This window comes from Apodemus sylvaticus, chromosome 6 (assembly GCF_947179515.1).
Source record: "Apodemus sylvaticus chromosome 6, mApoSyl1.1, whole genome shotgun sequence".
Classification (NCBI taxonomy): domain Eukaryota; kingdom Metazoa; phylum Chordata; class Mammalia; order Rodentia; family Muridae; genus Apodemus; species Apodemus sylvaticus.
The window spans coordinates 113,364,039-113,387,376 of NC_067477.1; the positions used below are offsets into that span (position 1 = coordinate 113,364,039).

At 42.7% G+C, this 23,338-nt stretch overlaps 1 protein-coding gene across 1 annotated transcript; it reads left to right on the forward strand.

Moving 5' to 3' along the window:
- On the forward strand, positions 1 to 22,730 carry Fam228a (family with sequence similarity 228 member A). The gene is made up of 7 exons (XM_052186745.1): positions 1 to 93; positions 3,708 to 3,776; positions 5,109 to 5,297; positions 6,722 to 6,809; positions 6,929 to 7,097; positions 19,393 to 19,534; positions 22,572 to 22,730. Exons 1-7 carry the CDS (start codon positions 1 to 3, stop codon positions 22,728 to 22,730), a joined length of 909 nt encoding a protein of 302 aa, XP_052042705.1.
- Positions 22,731 to 23,338: the final 608 nt, after the last annotated feature.

Genomic DNA, 23,338 nt, shown 5'->3' on the forward strand with positions numbered 1-23,338 from the left:
ATGGCTGACACAAAAACTTCAAACTGTGATGAACATTTCAGTGTGGAGAAACTAAAGGAATGGCCAGAGCCGGAGTCTGTTTCTTTAATGGAGGTAACATAGCAGAGATTTTCTTCCTTCCTTCCTTTCTTTCTTTCTTTCTTTCTTTCTTTCTTTCTTTCTTTCTTTCTTTCTTTCTTTCTTTCTTTCTTTCTTTCTTTCTTTCTTTCTTTCTTTCTTTCTTTCTTTCTTTCTCTCTCTCTCTCTCTCTCTCTCTCTCTCTTTCTTTCTTTCTTTTCTCTCCCTCCCTTCTTCCCCCCCTCCCTGCCTCCCTCCTTCTTTCTTTCCTTTTCATAAGAAGCGAGGTAATTTTATTTGGAGCCAAGTGATAGTTCCTATTGTGGATCCACTGTCAAGATTGACATGGGAGTTACTTGAGTGAAAGTACTTCAAGGCCTCTTGATTTTCTTTCTTTCTTTCTTTCTTTCTTTCTTTCTTTCTTTCTTTCTTTCTTTCTTTCTTTCTTTCCTTTTTAAAGTTTTTAAAGAACTATTAATCTTATATATACTGTAGCTGTATGTTGTACATTGTAGCAGTCCTCAGACACACTGGAAGAGGGCATTAGACCCTAGTACACATGGTTGTGAGCTACCATGTGGTTCCCTGGGTTTGAACTCAGGACCTTGAAGAGCACTCTTACCCACTGAACCATCTCTCCAGCTCTTGATTTTCTTTTTGAGACATCTTTTTTTTAATTTGATATATTTTTATTTACATTTCAAATGATTTTCCCTTTTATGGCCCCCCCACTCCCCAAAAGTCCCATAAGACCTCTTCCCTCCCCCTGTTCTCCCATCCACCCCTTCCCACTTCCCTGTTCTGGTATTGCCCTATATTGCTACACTGAGTCTTTCCAGAACCAGGGGCCACTCCTCTGTTCTTCTTGTATATCATTTGATGTGTGGATTATGTTTTGGGTATTCCAATTTTCCAGGCTAACATCCACTTATTAGTGAGTGCATACTATGATTGATCTTTTGAGACTGGGTTACCTCATTTAGTATAATGTTCTCCAGCTCCATCCATTTGTCTAAGAATTTCATGAATTCATTGTTTCTAATGGGTGAATAGTACTCCATTGTGTATATATACCACATTTTTTGCATCCATTCTTCTGTTGAGGGATACCTGGGTTCTTTCCAGCTTCTGGCAATTATAAATAGGGCTGCTATGAACATAGAGGAGCACATGTCCTTGTTACCTGCTGGGGAATCCTCTGGGTATATGCCCAGGAGTGGTATAGCAGGATCCTCTGGAGGCGACGTGCCCAGTTTTCTGAGGAACCGCCAGACTGATTTCCAGGGTGGTTGTATCTTTCAATGGGACACAGACTTCCTTGAGTTTAGGGCCAATTTGGCCTCAATCACATGTATATTTCCAGTATTTCAATGGCTTAGATTAGGTATGTAGAAGGATCCAGGGAGTGGAAATATGACCGAAAGCCATCCTAGGTGAACTAGGAAGGTAAATGTGACATCCCAGAGCTTGCCCTTCCATGCCTGATGATGATTTGTCATGAAGCTCTAGTTTTATAGGATTATATGGGATGCCTCATTGTAAGGAAAGCTCTTGAGAATTTTTCTTGCTCCCTTTGCTATGGTGACAAGAATTGTGAAATATGAGTTTAATACTTTTGCATTTGTGAACAAGGGATTTCATTTAAGCTGCTATGGATCTCTAATAGTCTATATTTTTGGAAAAAAATGTTCAAAAAATGACTTATCAATGACAGACTATCTAGATATCTTTTTAAAAGTTAAATTACATTTATCTGTCTGTGTGTGTATGTAGAAGGCAAACAAGCAGGGTCAGGAAGTCAGAGGACAATTTTCAGGAGTGGGGTCTCTCCTACCACGTGTGTCCCAGGGACTGAACCCAGTTGGTCAGGCATGGTGGCAAGCATTTTTACTGGCTGACCCAGCTTGACCGCCTCTCATCATCTCCCCCTCCTCCTCCTCCCCCCTTCCCCTTCCTCTTCCCTCCCCTCCTTCTCCTCCTCCTCTTCCTCATCATCACTATTATTATTCTATAGTAGACCTGGCTAGTCTGGAATTTGCTATGTAGACTAGGCTAGCCTGGAACTTTTGGAGATCCTGGTTCGGCCTCCAAAGTGGTAGGAGTAAAGGTATGTGCCATTCTACCTAGCTAACTTCTTCTTCTTTTTTTTTTTAATAAAAAGAGTTGTTGACCAAGAGTGTATATTACATTCATTCATTTACTTATAATCTTGCTAAGAAGTCTAAAATATGTGATAAGTATACCAATGATACCAACATATGTGTTTCTCCTTATCTAAGTAATCATTATTCTATGTCTACAGTATAGTATCAGGGGAATGTTTTGTTTTACATACTTTTTTTTTCATTGCCATCTTAAGATAATTCTGACCAGGCTTTAAAGTAAAATTGTACATATTCTAGAACTTACACTGGAGAAGATCCAATGAGCTAATCAGATAGCACTTCGGGTTTTATTTGAGCATAAATTATGGGGGGAAAATGTAACTTATATACAGATGTAATGCCTGAGGTTAGGATTTAGTTGGTCTTGATGCATCCAGCATGGCAGACCAGAAGGATGAGCCACAGCTGAGTAACAAAATTCTAAGAAAGTATAAGAGTTTTCATGAGGGGCCGTGATTTTAGGTAACAGTGTATGCCTTCCAGACTCTCGATTCGCATTGCCTTCCAGCTGTTCCTCTTTAGTCATTTCAGGAGAAAAGCTGCTGAGGGGGTCACAGCCACACTGCTGAAAAAGCACCGTAGTGAGGGTTTGGTGCCTCGATGCTCTCAAACTCAGAACGAAAGCATCGAGCTCCCGCAGCCCTGGGGCTCTGGGCCAGCTTCTCTGAGCTGAGTTTTCTGCTTTTCTGAGTCCAGCTCTAAACTGAACTTTCTGAGTTTTGCTGTTAGTTTTTTGAGACAGGGTCTCATGTAACCCAGGCAAGCCTCTAACACCAGCACACCATTTTAGGACTTGAACATTAGGGCTTAGGACAAGCATTTCACCAGCTGAACCATACCCCCAACAGTCAAGGTTCTGATGTATGAAGGGACCTAGCAGAAGGCAAATCTTCAAGAGCCTTCTAAGATATAAGAATGTCTGAGAAGAGAGCTCATTTTATATAAAAATGACTACTAAGCTTCTTGGGACTGCCTTATTTTATTTTGTATTATGTGCTGTTTGTGGGTATGTGCACTGTAGTGCAGGAGCCTACAGAGGCAGAGGTGTGGAGCTAGAGTTACAGGCAGCTGTGAACTGACCTGCTGGGCACAGGCGCAGGGATTCAAACCTGGTCCTCTGCACAAGCAGTATGTGATTATAACTGCCGAGCCATCTTCAGCCCCAACTTCTCGGAACATTAACAAAATATAGTTTAATGATATAATGTCAGGGAATGTATTTCAAAATAGTCTAGGTGGGTGACAGGAAAATGAGTAGGGGTTTGTATGAAGTGAGATTGAGTTGCAACTTATAAAACGAGGTTATGGGTTTGTGGAGAATAGTATTTAAACTTGTATTTAACTTGTCCCACAGTAACAAGTTAAAACTATGTTTTGAGATACAGGCATTAGATTTGTACTAGTGATATTGGAATATTGCCCTGGGATTTGTCATTCTGATTGGTCCTTCAGAATTTTTGACCTACCATTCAATTTTGTTTTTAGGTATTAGCTAGAGAAGACATCGACGAAGCTGTGCATGCAATATTATTTAGAGAAAACTATGTTGTGAAGGTAAGGTCAGGCTTTGCAGTGTGTTCTGAGGAGCAGGCAAGATGCTGGGCAGCGCGGCCCATAGCTGCTGCTGCCATGCTTAGCTGGGAAGGTTACAAAGCTGAAAAGAGTGAAGATGTGTTTGGCTTAGAGACTGGGGCTCTCAGAGCCGTGCACCCATCACCGACTGAGAGTCTGTGCCTCAGCAGAGCAAAATGTCAGGCAGTGGCAGAGCTGCTCACCTCTGGGTGTCCAGGAATGAGGGACCCAGAGCCTCAGTGTCTTCTTCAAAGTCATGCTCTCCACAGCCTAACTTCATCTGCCAGCCCTGCCTCCCAAAGTTTCCACCCCACCCCAATAGCCCCACCAGCTGGAAACACAAGTCAGCACTCTTCTGGGGGACATTTACCATTGAGGCTGTAATTCTGCCAGACTCACTTGCAGGCAGAATGAGGCGCCTCTGGTTCACACCTTTAAGCACTGAAAATCTGTTACTCCTTGCAGGATCACTGAAATGTACAACATCTTGTATGGACCTGCTTCCCGTGAGGATTCTGTTTGAACTGTTTCCCGTCTTTGTCTTATACTAAACAGAAGATCTTTTCTACAAAAACTTGCCTCTTTTCCCTACTTTACCATTTTGTATTGGGCTATATAAAAGCACCAGCAATTAATTAGTATTTAAGGGTAATGACCAGTTAAGTAACTAATAATCTCTATGGGATTAACAGACTTTACAGCAGTTCTCATCTGAAAGAGTGAAATTGAATATTACAACAATTCCTTGGCATTTTTATTGTGATTCATAATTTACATTCTCTCTCTCTCTCTCTCTCTCTCTCTCTCTCTCTCTCTCAAAATAGTTTATTGAGCACACTGTAAGAGAGCAGTGGACTAGGCAGTAACTAATCTCTTGCCCATAGATTCTCATTTGAATACCAAAAGCAGCAGAGAGTGCCACACAGCGACTGGCTAGCTTGCAGTCTGGCCATTGCTCTTCCCACTCAGGCACAGACCTTGTGGCAGTGAGTCCTAGATATGAAATGTGTGACCGGGTAACAGTTTGAAAGTTTTAGGAAGAAATAAGAATTTGGTGAGTTAGGAAAAGCTAAATTTGGTTTATGCATTCGATAACAGTTTAATCCGAAGGTGCAGAGAGATTTAGAATTTTCCATATTTTCTTCCTGTCCTGTGTTCTCTTTCTGAAGTTTATTCTGCACTCCAGTTAGTTACTTGGCGTAAGGAGTAGGCAGCATAGATGGCAGAGTTTAGGAATGGGTATTTCCTCCCTCACTAATAGAATGGAAATAAGTGAAAATGTTTATAATTTGTCTTTTTATATTACTTTGTTAGAGATTGGATACATATTTACAGCACCTGGCTGTTTTTAAGGAAAGAAGAAAAGAGATGTTACATAAGAAATGGGTTGAAAATGTGGTGCAGCCTCTTCAGCAGAGAATTACAGATAAAATAATTTCATATCGAAGACCTGGAAAAAATCAAGTGAAATATGAATACTGCTTAAAGCATACAAATAAACCGGTATGGTTTATCATTTTCTTTACATAACTATGATGTGGTTGGTCTTCTTCCTCTCCTGTTGCTTTTCCCTGCTGTCCTACTGTGTCCCTATCATTCTCATATGTCCCCGATGCTGCTCAGAGCTCCAGGCATTAGGTCCACATTGGAGGTAGAAAGAGGGAGGTAATGGCTCCCAGGACTCTGTACCCTGCTCCTCTGACCAGGAAGCACAGAGTCTCCAGCTCTGCCCAGCACCTCTCAGCCCTGCTTCCCAGGCTGGGGTCAATGGCAAGTCCCGGCTCTGCAGGGCCAGGAGTGTCTGCTTCTCTGCGGCAGGCAGGGCATGGGAGAAGGGGACTGAGTGGCAGTGCAGTCAGGTGACCAAGAAGTTTAGTGACGGGCAGTCCTTCTCTTCATTGTGGCTACAGCATTCCAGCATCTGATTTTAAAGTTGCTTTCCAATTTGAGGTCAGGAATTGATGTCCTCATTTGCAGAGACAAATTTAACTCTGCTGGCTCTAAGCATGTCCCACAGAACCTTTGCTCCTTGGTATTTATAAGAAATACGTAAGACTGCAGGTAGAGTGTCAGAGACATTGAAAAGCATCCAGTATATTTATAAACAAAACTTCAGAAAATGTGCATTGGATATTGATTCCTAAGTATCTTAGGAGCTGGAACTCCGGATGTAACCTAAGTGTCTTGAAATGAAAGCGTGCGATCTTTCAGACGTGGAGAGGAGCAAGTGAGGGCCTTGTCCTAAGGCTTATCTTAGAGGAGGACACTCCTTATTAATGGCCTCTGTGTCTCCCACACCCCAAAACTCTTGTTTCTTAACCCTGCTCCTCTTGCTATTTTAAGAGCAGCGGGCGGTGCTCCAGGGACACGTCTCCTCCCAGGACTGGTTAGGACCACTGTCTGTGCTCCCAGGACTGGTTAGGACCACTGTCCGTGCTCCCAGGACTGGTTAGGACCACTGTCCGTGCTCCCAGGACTGGTTAGGACCACTGTCCGTGCTCCCAGGACTGGTTAGGACCACTGTCTGTGCTCCCAAAGGCATGAGCAGAGCTCTCATGACCAAGCAGCCCTTGGCGGAACTTGTCTGTTCTGCACTGTGAAACCCATGAGGGCAGAGCTTGGCCTTGGTGTAGCATGGGATGGCTGAGCAAATATTGACTGATGTAGTGATTTAGTAACAGTACGAAGAGAAGGCCTCTTCCGTGTGCGTGGGCTTGCCTCCTTTCTCGTATCAGTGTTTACACTCAGTGAACCATCCCCGCTGGAGCAGGCTTACCTGCGTGTTGTGTGCTGCCGTTATCCCTGAGTGTTGACCCTGGTGGCTTTGGTGGCGTAAGGCCACGCTCCTGTCCTTAGGTCCAGATTTAAACTGCTCACTGTGAACTGTAGTGGGGACCTCGGAAGAGTCTCTTTTTTTTCTCCTGTAGACTGAAATGTCTTCATCGTGTGAATGTCTGTTTCAAAAACAGCAAGAGCTCAGAGAAGCAAAAGGAACCAGTCCCCAACATGGCAGAGGTGCTGTGCGACCAACCAGAGGCTGCACTGAGGACACAGCTAAGTGTCAGATAGTCCCGCCCCAAGAGCACCGGACTTGTTTTTAAAGAGTTTGATTTTGCTCTTATGTCTTCCTATAGGAAAACCACATGACACACAAAAGGAAGCCAAAGAAAAGGGTCTTCCCTTCGGCAGATCGCCCCCGTTCCCACTCAGGTCCCGTTGCCCTGTTCCCAGAGAGAGGCAGAGAGCCTGTCCGCGGTTCATGCAGAGTAAGCCTGGTGGCAGGAACAGGTACAAGGGAGTCAGGTAAGCCAGCCAGAAGGGAGGGGCAGGGCGAGCAGTGGGTGGGGTGGGGGTGGGGGTGGGGGGAGCTCTAGGAAGTATCCAGAAAGAATAAAGAGGGAGCCTAGTGGAGGGAAGGGGTGTGGCCAACTGCTGGCGGCCACTGAACCCCAGTGACAGATTCAGTAGATTCTTAAGTGGTAATAACAAAGTAGTTTTTGAAAAACCACTGTGATTTTTCACATTAGCAGTAGGAACAGAGTCATAATGATTTCACTAAATATAGAAGATTAATATATTTAAAAATCTAGTCACAACTCCCCCAAATAGCAGTTTAGGGAGATAGAAATGAACTTACTTACTCTGCAGTAGCTCGATGGATCATAGAGATCACAGTGAGACATAAAGGTTTTCCCTTTGAGTTTATGAACCAAAGAAACTCACTCCCGCCGCTTCAGCTTTGTGCCAGAGATCTTTTTTTTTTTCTTTTTTAAAGATTTATTTATTTATTTTATGTATGTGGGTATACTGTAGCTATCTCAGACACACCAGAAGAGGGCATTGTGTCCTGTTACAGATGGTTGTGAGCTGCTGCGAATTGAACTCAGGACCTTTGGAAGAGCAGTCAGTGCTCTTAACCACTGAGCCATCTCTCCAGCCCCCACCAGAGGTCTTAGTTAATAAGACAAGGGAAAGAAATAAAAGGTAAAAGAGATGGAAAACAGTAAATAAAACCCTTCATAGCTAACGGATAGTACGATGCTCTATATAGAAAAACTCAGAAGGCTAGAAATAATTGTTTTTGTATTTTGAGACAGGATTTCTCAGTGCAGCTCTGGCTCTTCTAAAATATAAATAAAATATTAAAAATAAAAGAATTGCAGGGAGGGTCAGGTGACGGTTGGTGACTTTTAGGAAAGGGGAATAAGTTTGTGTTGAGGGTGTGGCCCTGGAAGGTTGACCTTGCTCCAGTGGATGGCCCCCTTATGAGTCTACGGGCAGCACAAATCGGTCTTGGTGGGTTGGGGGGTGGGGGCTGAGAGATGGTGAGTGAGTCTGGGAGGAGCTAAGGGGTGAGGGGTGACATGATCTAAGTGCACTGTATGTATACATGGATGGGATTCTCAATTAATTAAAATATAAAAAGTAATGAAGTTTAGAAAAGATTATCAATTTTTAATTCTCTATATCTAGTCAGAAAATTAAAGTATAATAACAAAATAAGAATACCGCTAACAATCCATAGCACCACATTCATGATTTCCCAGGCTTACATGATACTTACTGGTATTTGGGACCAGAAAATGCTTTGTATTGAGGAACTTTGTTAGGATTGATTTTGTCCAGAGTATTAATATTTGGAGACAATTCTCATTGTTGGGGATGTAAGGCTGTATGGATAGAGGCAGAAACATTGCTAAAAAACCAAAAAAACCAAAAAACCCTGCAACAAAGTTATATACATGTATGTATGTATGTGTGTATATATATATATATATATATATATATATATATTTGGTTTTTTGAATTTTGTTTTTTCAACACAGGGTTTCTCTGTATAGCCCTGGCTATACTGGAACTCACTCTGTAGACCAGGCTGGCCTCGAACTCAGAAATCCGCCTGCCTCTGCCTCCCAGAGTGCTGGGATTACAGGTGTGCACCACCATTGCCCGGCTTATCTTTTTATTTTTAATAGTTTATTTATATTCAGAAGAGCCAGAGAAATACTGTCTCAAAAAACAAAAAAATATTTATAGCCTTCTGAATTTTTCTATAAGAACATTATATTATGTTAAATATGAGGAGTTTTATTGTTTTCCTTTTTTTGTTTTGTTTTTGTTTTTGTTTTATTTTTGAGACAGGGTTTCTCTGTGTAGCCCTGGCTGTCCTGGAACTCACTCTGTAGACAAGGCTGGCCTTGAACTCAGAAATCTGCCTGCCTCTGCCTCCCAGAGTGCTGGGATTACAGGCATGCGCCACCATGGCCCGGCTGTTTTCCATTTCTTTTACTTTTTATTTTTTTCCTTTGTCTTGTTAAAGATCTCTGGCACAAAGCTAAGTGGCAAGACTGAGTTTCTTTGGTGCAGATACTCAGGAAAAGGGAAAAGGGAAAAGGGAAAGGGGAAAAGTGCTCTTCCAAAGGACCCAAGTTCAAATCCCAGCACAACTGTTCACAAGTGTCTGTAACTACAGTTCTAAGGGGATCCAATGCTCTCTTCTGACCTCCATGGGAACATATGGTACACAGAAATACATAAAGGCAAAACATAGAAATGAATGAATTGCAGAAAGAAAGAAAGGAAGGAAGGAAGGAAGGAAGGAAGGAAGGAAGGAAGGAAGGAAGGAAGGAAGAAAGAAAGAAAGAAAGAAAGAAAGAAAGAAAGAAAGAAAGAAAGAAAGAAAGAAAGAAAGAAAGAAAGAAAGAAAGAAAGAGAAAGATAGATAAAAGAACTCCCTCCTGAAAGTTTATCTCTGGCACTGCTCTGTAGCTATCCAGTGACTTCACAGTCATGAACGTTCTAGATAGATGTCTGGCTCTTTCTGGTTGTTGTAAGAGACGCACTCTGCAAATCTTACCCTCTTGTACAAAAGCACAGAAGAAAGTGTCTCTCTTTCCTCCTTTGTTTGGAAGCAGGATTTTGCCTTACAGCATAGCCTGGCCTCAAACTCTCCACCCCAGCTCTGCTTCTCAAGTGCTGGGTTCAGGCGGCCGCCCTTCACTCCTCTGTCCTGCGGTCCTGGAAAGAGCAGCGCTGCTTCAGTTCATCCCTGGTGATGTGTGCTGGGCTTTGCTTTCACAGTTTCTTTCACTGCTAAAGCCATTTTTATTTAAACACTAACAATTACAGAATTTCTCCATGAGGCACTCTGCCATCCATCTAGCTTATAAAGGCTTAATTCTACAGCTGAATTATGTCTTGGTTTTAGATTATATACTATCTGCAAACCACCCTCTCAAATCTGTCATCTCTCAGTGCTAAACAGCTTGAGTTGGCTATGAGACTATACCCAGTCTTCAACCCCATCAGATATCCGAAAAAGACTTAAATATTACCTAAAATATAAGTAGCACAAAATATAGCTTCCAAAACTTAACTGATTTATAGAGACAGCTGGCAATTTCTTTCTTTTTTTTAATATTTTTATTTTCTATATTCTTTGTTTACATTCCAAATGATTTCCCCTTTCCCGGATTCCCCCTCCCCATATGTCCCATAAACCTTCTTCTCTCCATCCCTTCTCCAATCACCTCCTTCCTTTTTCTCTGTCCTTATATTCCCCTCCAATGCTAGATCAATCCTTTCCAGGATCAGGACCCTCTCCATACTTCTTCATGGAAGTCCTTTGTTATGCGATTTGTGCCTTGGGTATTCAGGGCTTCTGGGCTAATTAATATCCACTTATCAGAGATTGCATTCCATGTGTATTCTTTTGTGATTGGGTTACCTCATTTAGGATGATATTTTCCAGATCAAACCATTTGCCTAAAAATTTTGTGAATTCATTGTTTCTAATTGCTGAGTAGTATTCCATTGTGTAAATATACCACATTTTCTGTATCCATTCCTCCTTTGAGGGGCATCTGGGTTCTTTCCAGCTTCTGGCTATTATAAATAAGGCTGCTATGAACATAATGGAGCATGTGTCTTTATTGCATGCTGGGGAATCCTTTGGGTATATGCCCAGGAGAGGTATAGCAGGGTCCTCCGGAAGTGTCATGTGACAGCTGGCAATTTCTGCCCAGCTGCTATGTTGGCACGATGAACAACCTCGCCTGGAGGTAGAGATGCTCAGTAACTTAGAACTGAAGAAAGAGGGTGCTGTGAGGAGCAGTTATGTCTCAGCATCAAATGATCAAGTCACAGTAAATGTCACATTCTGTGGATCTCTGATGTTTTTGAAAACTACTATGCAAAGTATATCTGAACTGTTAAACCTTAACTACTCGCAGCCCTCTCTAATTGAAATATCTTGAAAATACTCTTTTAATTAACTCAGAACAATGTGTTTGCTATCTGGCCCTTAACTTGTATTGCTTAAACATTTAAAAACAGTTTGTAACAGTAGCTATGGAAGGATGGGTTGGGGGGGGGTGAGGGGTGGATCTAAGCTTTGTATTCTTAACTCTTTGTATCAATAGAAGAAATTTATATCAATGAAAACCTTAAGTCTGTATCACAATAAATCAAAAATAAATTCTGTACCAATGTCAGAAATTATAACTTTAACTTTGTAACAATTGTAAAGGCTTCTACCAATGTAAGATATAGCTATGCAATGTTTTGTTCAAGAGCAAATTTGATAACTTATCCCTATTTATCTATTGCTCTAATTTATATAATATTATTATATCCTCCTTCTGTCTTCTACCCCTCCCCCCTTACCTAAAAAGGAAGAACAGAGAAGAAGAAAGGAAAGATAGAAATCCCCGAGTTTAAGCTCTTAGTTCCCTCCCTGTTCAAAGCTACATTTGTAAAGAATCCTTTAAAATGACAACATATCTATAACTTGTAAAATAAGCAGAACCATCCCTCCCAACATAAGGGAGTGGGACAATGATCTTTTTTTTTTTTTTTGTCTGCTTCTAGCTGAATTGGGGCAAAAAAAAAAAAAAAATCCCCCTTCTGGGAGCCCAAAAGGAAATAGGAAAATTGGCTTTGTCAAAATAGAGCTAGCTGACATCATTTATCTTTCAGTTACTCTGTGCTGAGAAAGTTCATTGCTTAGCTGACATCTTGACTATTACAGTCTGTAAGTCTGTATAGGTGAGCTAACTATTCTGGAAAAGTTGTCTTAAAAAAAAAAAAAGCAGCTTTAAAGTAGTTGAGGTAGAATCAAACCAGGAGGGAATGGAAGGTCCCAGAATCTCAGCATCCCAGGGTGTGGATCTTGTCAGGGCTGTCTTTCTCTTCTTTATCCTGCAGTACACAAAGCTTACAAGCAACATATAATTCTGTAGAGACTTTCATATGGAGTGTGCAGGGTACACAGATAGGTAAGTGGAGATCAATAGAGAAAGACGACTTCCTTTCTCCAGAGGTTAGTTTGATCACATAATCAGACTGCAATAAAAATTTCTATACATGCCATCTTAAAGGATGGCATATAACAACAAATCATGAGACTTTTGTACCCAATAAGTGTGTATAGACATATTAGTCTCAGCCAGTTCCAGAGCTATCTCCATAGATAGAGGCATATACATCACCACATATACATCACATATTTTGTTGATTGTTTTAGTCTTCCTTTGTCATGTCTGCTGTTTATCAACTTGGAACCCATAGCTTTTCTTTTCCTGTGAAAACATACGCATAACCCCCCACACCAGTGTAACACATTTCTCATTTTCCATTCTGATGTAAGAATATACTTAATATAAACAGACTGGTTTAGTTCAGTAGTTTTTTTCTACAATCCAATGTCTTTCAGCAGCTGTAGTGTTTTGTTCATTAGCATTTAAAAATTTAATGTTTATAAAGTGCTATGTAATCTATCTTTGGGGTTTTTTGTTGCCCCCCCTTGCCTGTTAAGCATCTCCTTTAAAGTTCGATTTAGATCTCTCCACAATCGCTTGTCCTGTAGGATTGTGTGATATGCCTGTAACGTGTTTTACATTATAATATGTAAAAGACTGCTTCATCTTATTAGAGATATATACTGGACTATTGTTCATTTTAATTTGTAGGGGTATTCCCACAATGGCCAAAACTTCTAACAAATGTGTAATTACAGAATCAGCCTTTTCTGATGCTAAGGCAGTTGCCCATTGAAATCCTAAATATGTGTCTATAGTACGAGGCACATATTTCAGTTTACCAAACTTGTTAAAATGGAAAATTTCTTTGGGTAACTTTAGAGTTACCCTCTAGGTAATGGAGTTACTTCTTGTAGGTAATGGAGTTTGGTTATATAATGAGTAAGTAGGGCATTGCCTCATAATTTCCTGGCTTGTTGCCAAGTGATAGAGAATTCTTTCTTTAAACCTTTGCTGTTAGCATGGTGTTTTTTTATGGAATCAATAGCTGGTCACTTTTATTATTACCTTGTACCGCAGAGCCTGGCAGACTGAATGGGATCTTATGTGTGTTATATGTAGTGGGTAACTCCTGTTTATGACCATTTGTTGTAGCTAAATAAAACGTCAATTCAGAATAATCTTGAATAAGTTCAGCACTCTCTATGTGTAAGACACCCCTTTCTGCATATTGAGTCAGTTATTAAGAGACTCTTGAAAATCTGACACCACCATGAGTATTGCATATAATTCAGATATTTGAACTGACCTATAAGGACTCTCAGCCACCTTACTTACATCTTCTGATTTATACCCTGCCTTTCCTGATTTACAAGCATCAGTATAAAATGTTGGGACTCCAGATATTGGAATTCCCTTTATTAGATGAGGGAGAATCCAATTAGTTCTTTTTATAAATTGGAGTTGCTTGCTTTTAGGGTATCTTTGTTAATCTCTCCAAAGAAATTACTGCATGCTCTTTGCCATCTTTTGCCCATAATGAGGCCATCTTGAGGGTCTTCCCTGCTTTCTTTTCTATTAGTTTCAGTGTATCTGGTTTTATGTGGATGTCCTTGATCTACTTGGACTTGAGCTTTGTACAAGGGGATAAGAATGGATTGTTTTGCATTCTTCTACATGCTAACCACCAGTTGAACCAGCACCATTTATTGAAAATGCTGTCTTTTTTTCCACCAGATGGTTTTAGCTCCTTTGACAAAGATCAAGTGACCATAGGTGTGTGGGTTCATTTCTGGGTCTTCCATTCTATTCCACTGATCTACTTGCCTGTCACTGTACCAATACCAGAGGCCATCTCTGCGTTAGTAAAAGGTACCATAATTTCAGTTGGATCCATTCCGACTAATGGTTGAAGTTTCATTTTTCCCTTTAGTATCAATTCAGAGACCTTCTCAATGTAGGTTTTTTAGTTTCTTACACTGTTTATGTGCTAAAAATATCCATTCTAAGATATAATCTCCCCTCTGCATGAGAACTCCTGTAGGGGAATGAATGGAAGGCAAGATGACTAAGACACAGGCTGTCTTTGGATCAATACGATCTAGATGTGTATCCTGCAATTTTCTTTCTACAAGAGCTCCTTCTCAGCCTTGGCTGATAATTTTCTGAGGCTATTTAAATCTTCATCACCTTGTTAGGTTTGAAATAAATTGCTTAGCTTTTGAGTGGTCAAGCCAATTCCAGGCTGCAGCCAGTTAAAATCTCTCAGTAGCTTCTGAAAATCATTAAAGGTCCTTAATTCGTTTCTTCTGATTTGCACCCTCTGTGGCCTAACCTTTTGCAGATCTATTCTGTACCCTAGATAATTAATAAGAATCTCTGCTTTGTATTTTTTTTTTCAGGGGCGATTTACAATCTCCAGCAAGGCAGGTTTTTTGTTTTGTTTTGTTTTTGGTTTGATTTGGTTTTCTCACTTCATCAAACATTCTTTCTGGGATATTTATACCTAGATCAGCCAATAGGAAGTCATCCATACAATGATAAATAATGGATTGGGGAAATTGTTTGCGAGTTATCTCTGATGGCTGTTGTACAAAATATTGATACAAGGTAGGGCTATTTAATATTCCTCGTTGTAGGACTTTCCAATAATATCTTTTTATGGGCAACCTCTATTGAAGGTAGGTACTGAGAAAGCAAACCTTTCCTTATTGTGTTCATGTAAAAGAATTGTGAACAAGAAATCTTTTAGATCATTCACTATGATAGGCCATACCTTAGGCAACAAGGAAAGCAATGAACCCATTGGCTGAATAACCTTACTAATTGCTCTGAGATCTGTCAACATCCTCCATTTGCCAGATTTTTTTAATGACAAATACTGGAGAATTCCAAGGACTGGTGGATTCCTCTATATGCTGGGCCTCCAGCTGCTCCTGTACTAGCTGTTCTAAAGCCTGTAGTTTTTCTTTTGTCACAGATCACTGATCAATCCAAATGGGTTGGTCAGTCAACCACTTTAGTGGTAATGCTGTTGGTGTCTTATCAGCAGTGGCTCCTAGGGGTAGGGTTGAAGTGCCAGCCTGTGCTGTATCTTGCTTATGGACAGCCTGGACTGTCTGTAACTGCCTTTGATACCATTCCCTAATTGATTTAAAATTTTTATTAGGAGCCTGACTAGTTTTGTGGCCAGATACTGGATCTGAGGGGATATTACCAAGGGTTTTACCTCCATACTAGCTAAGCTAAGAATTGACGGTTCTGTTGTGCCAAGGAATGAACTGTAGGCACAATTATTTGGATATAGATTTCCTGCTATGGCCAAAACTATTTGACTTGAGTGATTGTCATCATTCTCAGCCTACAGGGAACAGGTTACAGGCATTCAAGAAATGGTGTGTGTATTAACATGGTCTATCCATGAAGTCATTTATCAACTGTTTCAATGAACAATGGTTCTGCTTGGAGTGTGGCACAGACATTAGGTGAGGGTAAGATTCTGGTTCATTGGCTGTGATGATTTTGAAAAGCACTCTTCTCCAAAAAAAAGAGTAACTTATAAGCTCATCTTCTTTAAAATTGATACAATAATTATAAATATCAAGCAAAACATTCAGTTTCCCTCTTTGTTGTTCTCTTACAAGCCACCTCCCAAATTAATTGTCTACCTTTCTTTTAGCTGTATAAATAATCATGAAATATGTAAGCTGTTCTGAAAACCATAGGATAGTGTGAAAACATCAAATAAACAAACCTACTTATAGAGAGGCTGAGATAGGAGAAGCACGATTTCAAGACCATCATGTGGTACACAGCAGGACACTGTCACATACAAGCAGAAAGTGATTGTAGAAATGGATTGTATAATAGTGGACATAACGCACTAATTACCAAATTAGAGAGATATACTGGGTGAGAGCCAACAAAATTCTAATTCCTCGTATTTTTGAATTTCAATAGATTAGGATATGTTGGTAATATTAATTTTTATATTAAGAGATATTAAGGAAAAGTGATTGTTACTTCTTGTTATTTTTGTTGTTAGAAGTGGAATTATGTTTGTGTGGGTTTGTTGAAAGATTATTTTCTTGCTTTTTCTTTCTAGGGTGTAGTTTCCCTATTTGTGTTGGCAGTTTCCATCTATTATCCTTTATAGGGCTGGATTTGTGGAAAGATATTGTGTGGATTTGGTTTTGTCATGAAATATCTTGTTTTCTCTATGATAATTGAGAGTTTTGCTGGGTATAGTAGCCTGGGCTGGCATTTGTGTTCTCTTAGGGTCTGTATGACATCTGTCCAGGATCTTCTAGCATTCATAGTCTCTGGTGTAATTCTGATAGGCCTGCCTTTATATGTTACTTGACCTTTCCCCCCTTACTGCTTTTAGTATTCTTTCTTTGTTTAGTGCATTTGGTGTTTTGTTTATTATGTGACGGGAGGAATTTCTTTTCTGGTCCAGTTTGTTTGGAGTTCTGTAGGCTTCTTGTAATGTTCATGGGCACCTCTTTCTTTAGGTTCGGGAAGTTTTCTTCTATAATTTTGTTGAAGATATTTACTGGCTCTTTAAGGTGGGAATCTTCACTCTCTTCTATACCTATTATCCTTAGGTTTGGTCTTTTCATTGTGTCCTTGATTTCCTGGATGTTTTAGGTTAGGAGCTTTTTGCTTTTTGTGTTTTCTTTGACTGTTGTGTCAATATTTTCTGTGGTATCTTCTACACCTGAGATTCTCTGCTCTATCTCCTGTATTCTGCTGGTGATGCTTACATCTATGACTCCTGATCTCTTTCCTACGTTTTCTAGCTCCAAGGTTGTCTCACTTTGTGATTTCTTTATTGTTTTTAGTTCCATTTTTAGAACCTGGATGGCTTTGTTAATTTCCTTCACCTGATTGTTTTCCTGTAATTCTTTAAGGGATTTTTGTGTTTCCTCTTTAAGGGCACCTAGCTCTTTACCTGTGTTCTCCTGTATTTCTTTAAGGAAGTTATTCATGTCCTTCTTAAAGTCCTCTATCATCATCATCAGAAGTGATTTTAGATCTGAATCTTGCTTTTCTGGTGTGATAATGTATCCAGGACTTGCTATGGTGGAAGAATTGGGTTTCTGTTGCTTATGTTCTTATGCTTGCCTCCTGCCATCTGGTTATCTCTAGTGCATCCTGCCCTCAGTATATCTCACTGGAACCTGTCCTTCCTGTGATCCTGGTTGTGTCAGAACTCCTCAGAGTCAAGCTGTCTCTGTGGTTCTGGGTTCCTGTGATCTAGAGATCCTGTGTGTATACCAAGCTCCTGGGAGTCAAGCTGCCTCTGGGACCCTGAGATCCTGGTGTGACCAAGGTCCTGTGATCCTGTGAACCTGTGATCCTGGGTGTGTAAAAGTGCCTGGGAGTGGAGCCTCCTCTGGGTGTTGTGCTGCTGGCTGTGGAGTTTGCGCCCAAGGTCTGTTCATGGCACCGGTCCAGACCAAGCAGAAGGCTATTTGTTGTGTTTCTTATTTCTAAGTATCAGTGTATGATCTGCAGCCCTTTGTACCCGTGTCTTCCTCTGTGCTCAATTCAGTCTGGCTGTCCATGTCCTGTGTAGACATGGGGCATACAGGGAGGCTCTCTCGGGTGTAGATGCCCTAATCAGTTCACTGTGCCTGCCCAAGTCCAGCTCCAGGCTGGTGTGCTGCCCCCAGGCAGAAGCTGTCTGCCTGGGGCTTGGGGAGGGAGCCTCTCTGCAGTTGTCTGTAGCCCTCAGACCCTCAGCTTTCAATCCACACACTGCTGCAGCCTAGATCGCTGTCTCGGCCTTGTATTGGGAGTGAGTGGAGGGGCAGTGATCTTTTACCTCAGATTAGTTGAGTTCTAATCGATACATTGGACGCCATTTTGTTGCGATAAATCTCCAACCCCAATAAGCCTGTGCAAGGAAAACAGAACTCAGGTATGTATTTATAAACTGCACATCTATATTGGGCAGATACGCCTCTATACCACTTTCTTCCCCAGCTATTAAATCCCTGCAGTGTCTCCAGGCCATGCGCTTCTGCTCCGTCTTCCTTCCAACTCTCTCCCTGGCTCTGCCTCCATTCAGTCTCCTCCAACTCTTCCTCCTTCCCTCCTCTTCCTGTCTCGCCCAGAAAACCTGCCTCCTCATTTTAGCCCAGTGATTGGCTATTTGTCATCTTTCTTAGCCAATCAGATAATTAAGGGAAATTCCTCTACAGTACCGCCCCTCAACAAGCAGCCCTTGAGTGCTAGATGTTGTGGTAAGTTCTTACCCCAATAAGCCAGTATAAAGAACATATAATCTAGTTATTATATGTATAAGCTATATGTGTAGATTGGGCAGATCTATCACTATATTGATTTGTTTCCCAGCTATGCGACTATGTCACTTGTGGCTTCTGCAGGCCATGTGATTCTGTTCTGTCTTCCTTCCTCCTCCTCCACCACAGCAGGGCCGTGTCCTGTTTATCTTGATGTTTTGAGGGGATGGACGATGAACAAATTCTTATTAGATAAGGGATGGGAAAGAGAAGGCTTATCTTTTTAGTAGGGATAGGCAATGACTCTCTGAGAGGACATGTTCGGAGGGTGCCTTGCTAAATGAAGGAAAGAGCTTAAGAGCGATACACTAGACTAACCCGGGGCAGTTGATTGCACAAAGAGACTGTTTCTCAAGTGAAAAGGTGGAGAAGGCTATACATTAGAAAGCCAGGCTGCTTGAGGACCATGACCCCGTCCTCTCCTCCTGAGACTGTGCTTCTGACCGTCACTTCTCCTGACAAGCTGCTTCGCTTCTGTCTCTCTGCTTTGTGCATGGGCTGCCAATGAGATGTGCAGTTCTCCCTGGCTTCCTGGTCGGAGTGCCCACAGGCTGCCCGATGGCTTCTCCTTTCCAAGCCTGGTCTCAGGATTGATGCGCTACCCCAGCTGCAGCTGGAGAAAGGTCCCGTGCCTCACCTGACAGTTGTGTTAGCCTGCTTCGCCTGTGGCACTTGCCTGGCAAACGGTTTATTTAGCTCACAGTTTGGAAGGATAAAGTTTGAAATCAAGTAGCCTCGATTTCTTTGGGCCTCTGATAGGGTAGCACACCACAGCAGGAGTTTTTGTAGAGTTAGACTGCTCAGGAAACAGGGAGAAAGAGAAAGGAGGAGACCACAGCCCCTTTCACCCCCAGACTCGGCAGCTCCTACTCTAAGGTCATCCTTAAGGTCCACAGCATTCCTGTAGGAATGTCACGGAACATTATCCCAAGTGGAGCAGATGGACAGGCGCCAGCGACGTCTAGCCAAACCAAGGTTTGAATCGTAGAATTGTTTGCGCTGAGTTGAGATTTTCTTCTCTTTCCTCAGTTCTGAAAAGCTTGTCTGCACATTAAAGTGCCACCTGCCTAAGGAGGAGAAGGCTGTCAGTCGGAGCCAGCTTGTGTTTGAAAGGCAGTTCCGAGCCTCAAAGCTCAGCCAGGAGAACAGAGCGGCCGAAAAGAAGGGTCCGGTGAGCTGAGGCCTGGGATTCGGGTTGGGTGGGCAGGGCTTGCAATACCCACCATGCAGGGAGCACCAGCGCCAGTGTGAACCTGGCAGAGCCCTCCCTGGGAGAGGAGACTGCAGCCTAAGTGTGGAGTGAAAAGGCAGAGGCTGCAGAAGTGCTCCCTTCGTGCTGTGCCGCGAGATGGTGGGGAGCTGGAGCTCAGTTCCTCTACCTGAGAGGGAAGAGACCCAGAAACACAGCCTTTGTGGGTCCCTGAACCCCAAAAGTGCAGATCTGTCTTTACAAGGTGAGGCCGAGAAGACTGGCCAGAGCTGGTTCACCTGTGACTTCAGCTCTCCTCTTTCCCCAGCCTCTGTCCCCTGACAGTTTCCTACACTCACTGCTCATTGTACTGGAAACAGACCACACCTGCTCTGAGCCAGGCATGGTGGTGCACAGCTGTGACCCTGGCAGAAGGATAAAAACTTGTAGACCAGCGTCTGGAGGGATGAGTTAGCTGTTAAGAGCACTGGCTGCTCTTTTTGAGGACCCAGGCTGATTCCCAGCATCCACACAGGGACTAACAACTTTCTAGTTCCAGGAGATCTGATGCCTTCTTCTGGCCTCTGTGCACACTGCATGTGTATGGTGCACAGACACGCATGCAGGCAAAACTCCCACACATATAAAATAACACCCATACATATAAAGTAACATTTTTAAAAGTGAAAAAGAATTTGAGGCCAGCCTAGACACAAATCAAGATCCTGTCTCAATATTCTTACCACCATCAGCAACTAAAATTGTTATTAATTCAATTATAGTAGGAACTTTTAGAATTCAATTATAGTAGGAACTTTTAGAATTCAATTATAGTAGGAACTTTTAGAATTCAATTATAGTAGGAACTTTTAGAAGTGAAGCATACAAAAAGGGGTGGCGGCCCAGAGAGCTCTGACAGACTTTACAAAGTTTTCTTGGCACAGATTTTGCATAAGGGGTAACAGTTGCTCAGGCTCCTGGCCCCTTTCTCTCCCCCTCTCCTCCTCCTCTGACACCTGTGGTGTGGAGCCCCGCAGTGTAGAGCCCCCGGGCCAACCGCAGCACAGAGCACGGGCACCTGCCTCCTCTACAGACTCCTTTCTCCTCTGCCCAGTGCTGAGAGCCAGCACTCAGCAACTCAGAAATTGTTACATTAACTGTCTTTATTCTTGAAAATTTCACACACAGATACAATGAAATATATCTACCCCATATTTCTCCCAACACCCCCCCAATCTCTCAGCACAGCCCCTTCCTAAAGTCATGTCGTCATCTTCTGCTTCTCCTTTGATAACCCACCTGATGCAGTTAGTGCTGCCCATGTGTGCACAGTTGTGGGGCTGTCCGTAGCGTGTGGGGAGCCTACCACTGCAAACGCATAAAAGCAAAGAAAAAGATTCTCCTTCAGCAGCTATAAACTGCCAATAGCTCCTCAGTAAGGCATGGGCTTGAGTGATCACTCCCCACCTCACCATCTAGGCCAAAGTTCTTGCTGGATTGACAAAGTACTACAGCTTCTGTGAGTTCATGAAGGCAACATACCTGCTAAGTTCATAGTGCTCCTCTCCATTCTCTCTCTCTCTCTCTCTCTCTCTCTCTCTCTCTCTCTCACACACACACACACACACACACACACACACTTTGAGACAGAGTCTTACTATGTAGCTCTGGTTGTCCTGGAACTCCCTATGTAGATCAGGCTAGTCTTGAACTCATGGTGATTCACCTGCCTCTGCCTCTCTAGTGCTGTGACACTACTCCTGACTCTTAGATTCTACCTCCTCTTCCTCAGTGTCCCCTGATCCTTGATGGTGGTTGCTGGGGCATGGAGAATGGTGCCCTATGTAGGGCTGGGCACATAAATCTCTATTCTTGGCACATAATCAAATGCTTTGTGACCCAACTTATTCTCAGTTGTGATAGTCTCAGTCTCTTTAGAAACAAAGTCTCCCTTCAGGCAGATCCAAACTTGAGATATTGAGACAGGACATTATTATCTACAGAACTCACTCAACAACTGTGTTATCATGTTACACACCAATGGCAAAAAGACCTCCTTCCTAATGCTTAAGTTTTGGTTTTTGTGTTGGGCCTTGCTCCTGTGATCCTCGGTCACTGTGCTTCACTAGCTACAAGCTGGACATGCCTGCTGGGATGGGAGTTTGCTTATACACACCCTACTGTCTGTGTGTCTGTCCCCATCTCCACTCTCCGCTCTCCTCTTTGCTCTGTAGAAGCATGTGTCTGGTCCTAATGCAGATTCTACTGTCATGGTGGAGGTGGTCCCCTGCTGCCACTGTAAGATTTACAAAGCTGGAGAGAGTGGTTTCTTTTTCCTTTTGTAATAACTTTTTAAAGATTTGTTTATTTTATGTGAGTACTCTATCTTCATGTGCCAGCAGAGGGCATTGGCTCCCATTACAGATGGTTGTGAGCCACCTTGTGGTTGCTGGGAATTGAATTCAGGATCTCTGGAAGAGCGGTCAGTGCTCTTAACCACTGACTGTTGTCTCTCCAGCCCGGGAGAGTGTTTTAAATGCAAATCTATTTTCTTTTCATATACCACTAGTGAGTAGATTTACAGGTCAGCAGACTGTCCCCTGTTAGGACCTTGGGATCTTCACCATCTTTAGTACCTGGCCTCTGAGGACTCATTCCTGCTACTGTTTTTATGTGGGACAGGACTGAAGGCAGTAAGTTTTTTTCTCTTAGGACCCAGTCTGTCTCTAACTGTAGGGTATAAGGTGCTGAGGAAGGCAGCCCCTGGAGGGTCTGAACACAGTGGAGGGGATTGCTTTGAGGACAGCTAGTTACCTCTGCCATACCATAAAGGGAGGTGGGGTTGAAGAGATGGAAAGGCTCATCTGTGAACTACAGAAGCGAACAGAGGTGAGGCAAGCAGACCAGCTAGGAACCTGTCTGAAAGGTAGGAGGGCTAGCTGTGAGCAAAGGTCTGTGGGGTTCTTCCTCTTGTGGGGGTCTGCTTAGCCAACACACAGTCCCTGTCTTCTGTAAACAGGCTTTAGGGACCAGGCCGCAGAGACCAGGCTCCTGGGTGGCAGCAGACAGTGTGCAGAGGCCCTGCCCTGTGAGGCGAAGAGCGATGACAGCAGAGATCCTGGGGAGGCACCTGGCCTCCCTGCAGCAGGCAGCCAGATCCGGCCTCCAGTGGTCCTAGAGCCTCGCCCCTTCACCTCTTACTGTAAGTACTGGCGGTGTAGCTTTTCTCTAGGTAGGAAGCTATAACAAGAAATATCCAAATAACAGCAGCTAGATTTTTAAGTTCTGGCTGTGATCTAGGAAGTCTGTGTGGTGTTTCTGTTTCATTGAAACATTTAACAGCAAGACAGCTTTATCATCTCCCAGGATTTGGTGCTCAAAAGGGCCCTCAGTGCCTGGCTGGGCAGTGCCCGGCTCCAAGGTGTCAGGCTTTATTCAAGCTCAGTCCTGCTCCTGCTCCGGGGAGCACTCTCCTCACAGATACTCAGGCATGGCAGTGGCAAACAAATCTGCATGTTGCCTCTGTGGGCCTTACAGGAACTCCTCACCAAGGGGAGACTTCTAGTTGTGTGAGTGCTATCTGCGTCTTGGTGACAGAAGGAATCTCCTCACATCCTCTAGAAAGTTTGGCTCACATTTCAGTGGGGAAGAAAACTTGACCTCCTCAGAGGCAGATCTGGGTCACTGGGTGAAGAGTACAACTGGAGTTGCTGGCTGTGCCCTCATAAAAATCATATGACTCAGACCCCGAGGGCTCCTGTGTCCTAAATCTGACTCAGGTATCCT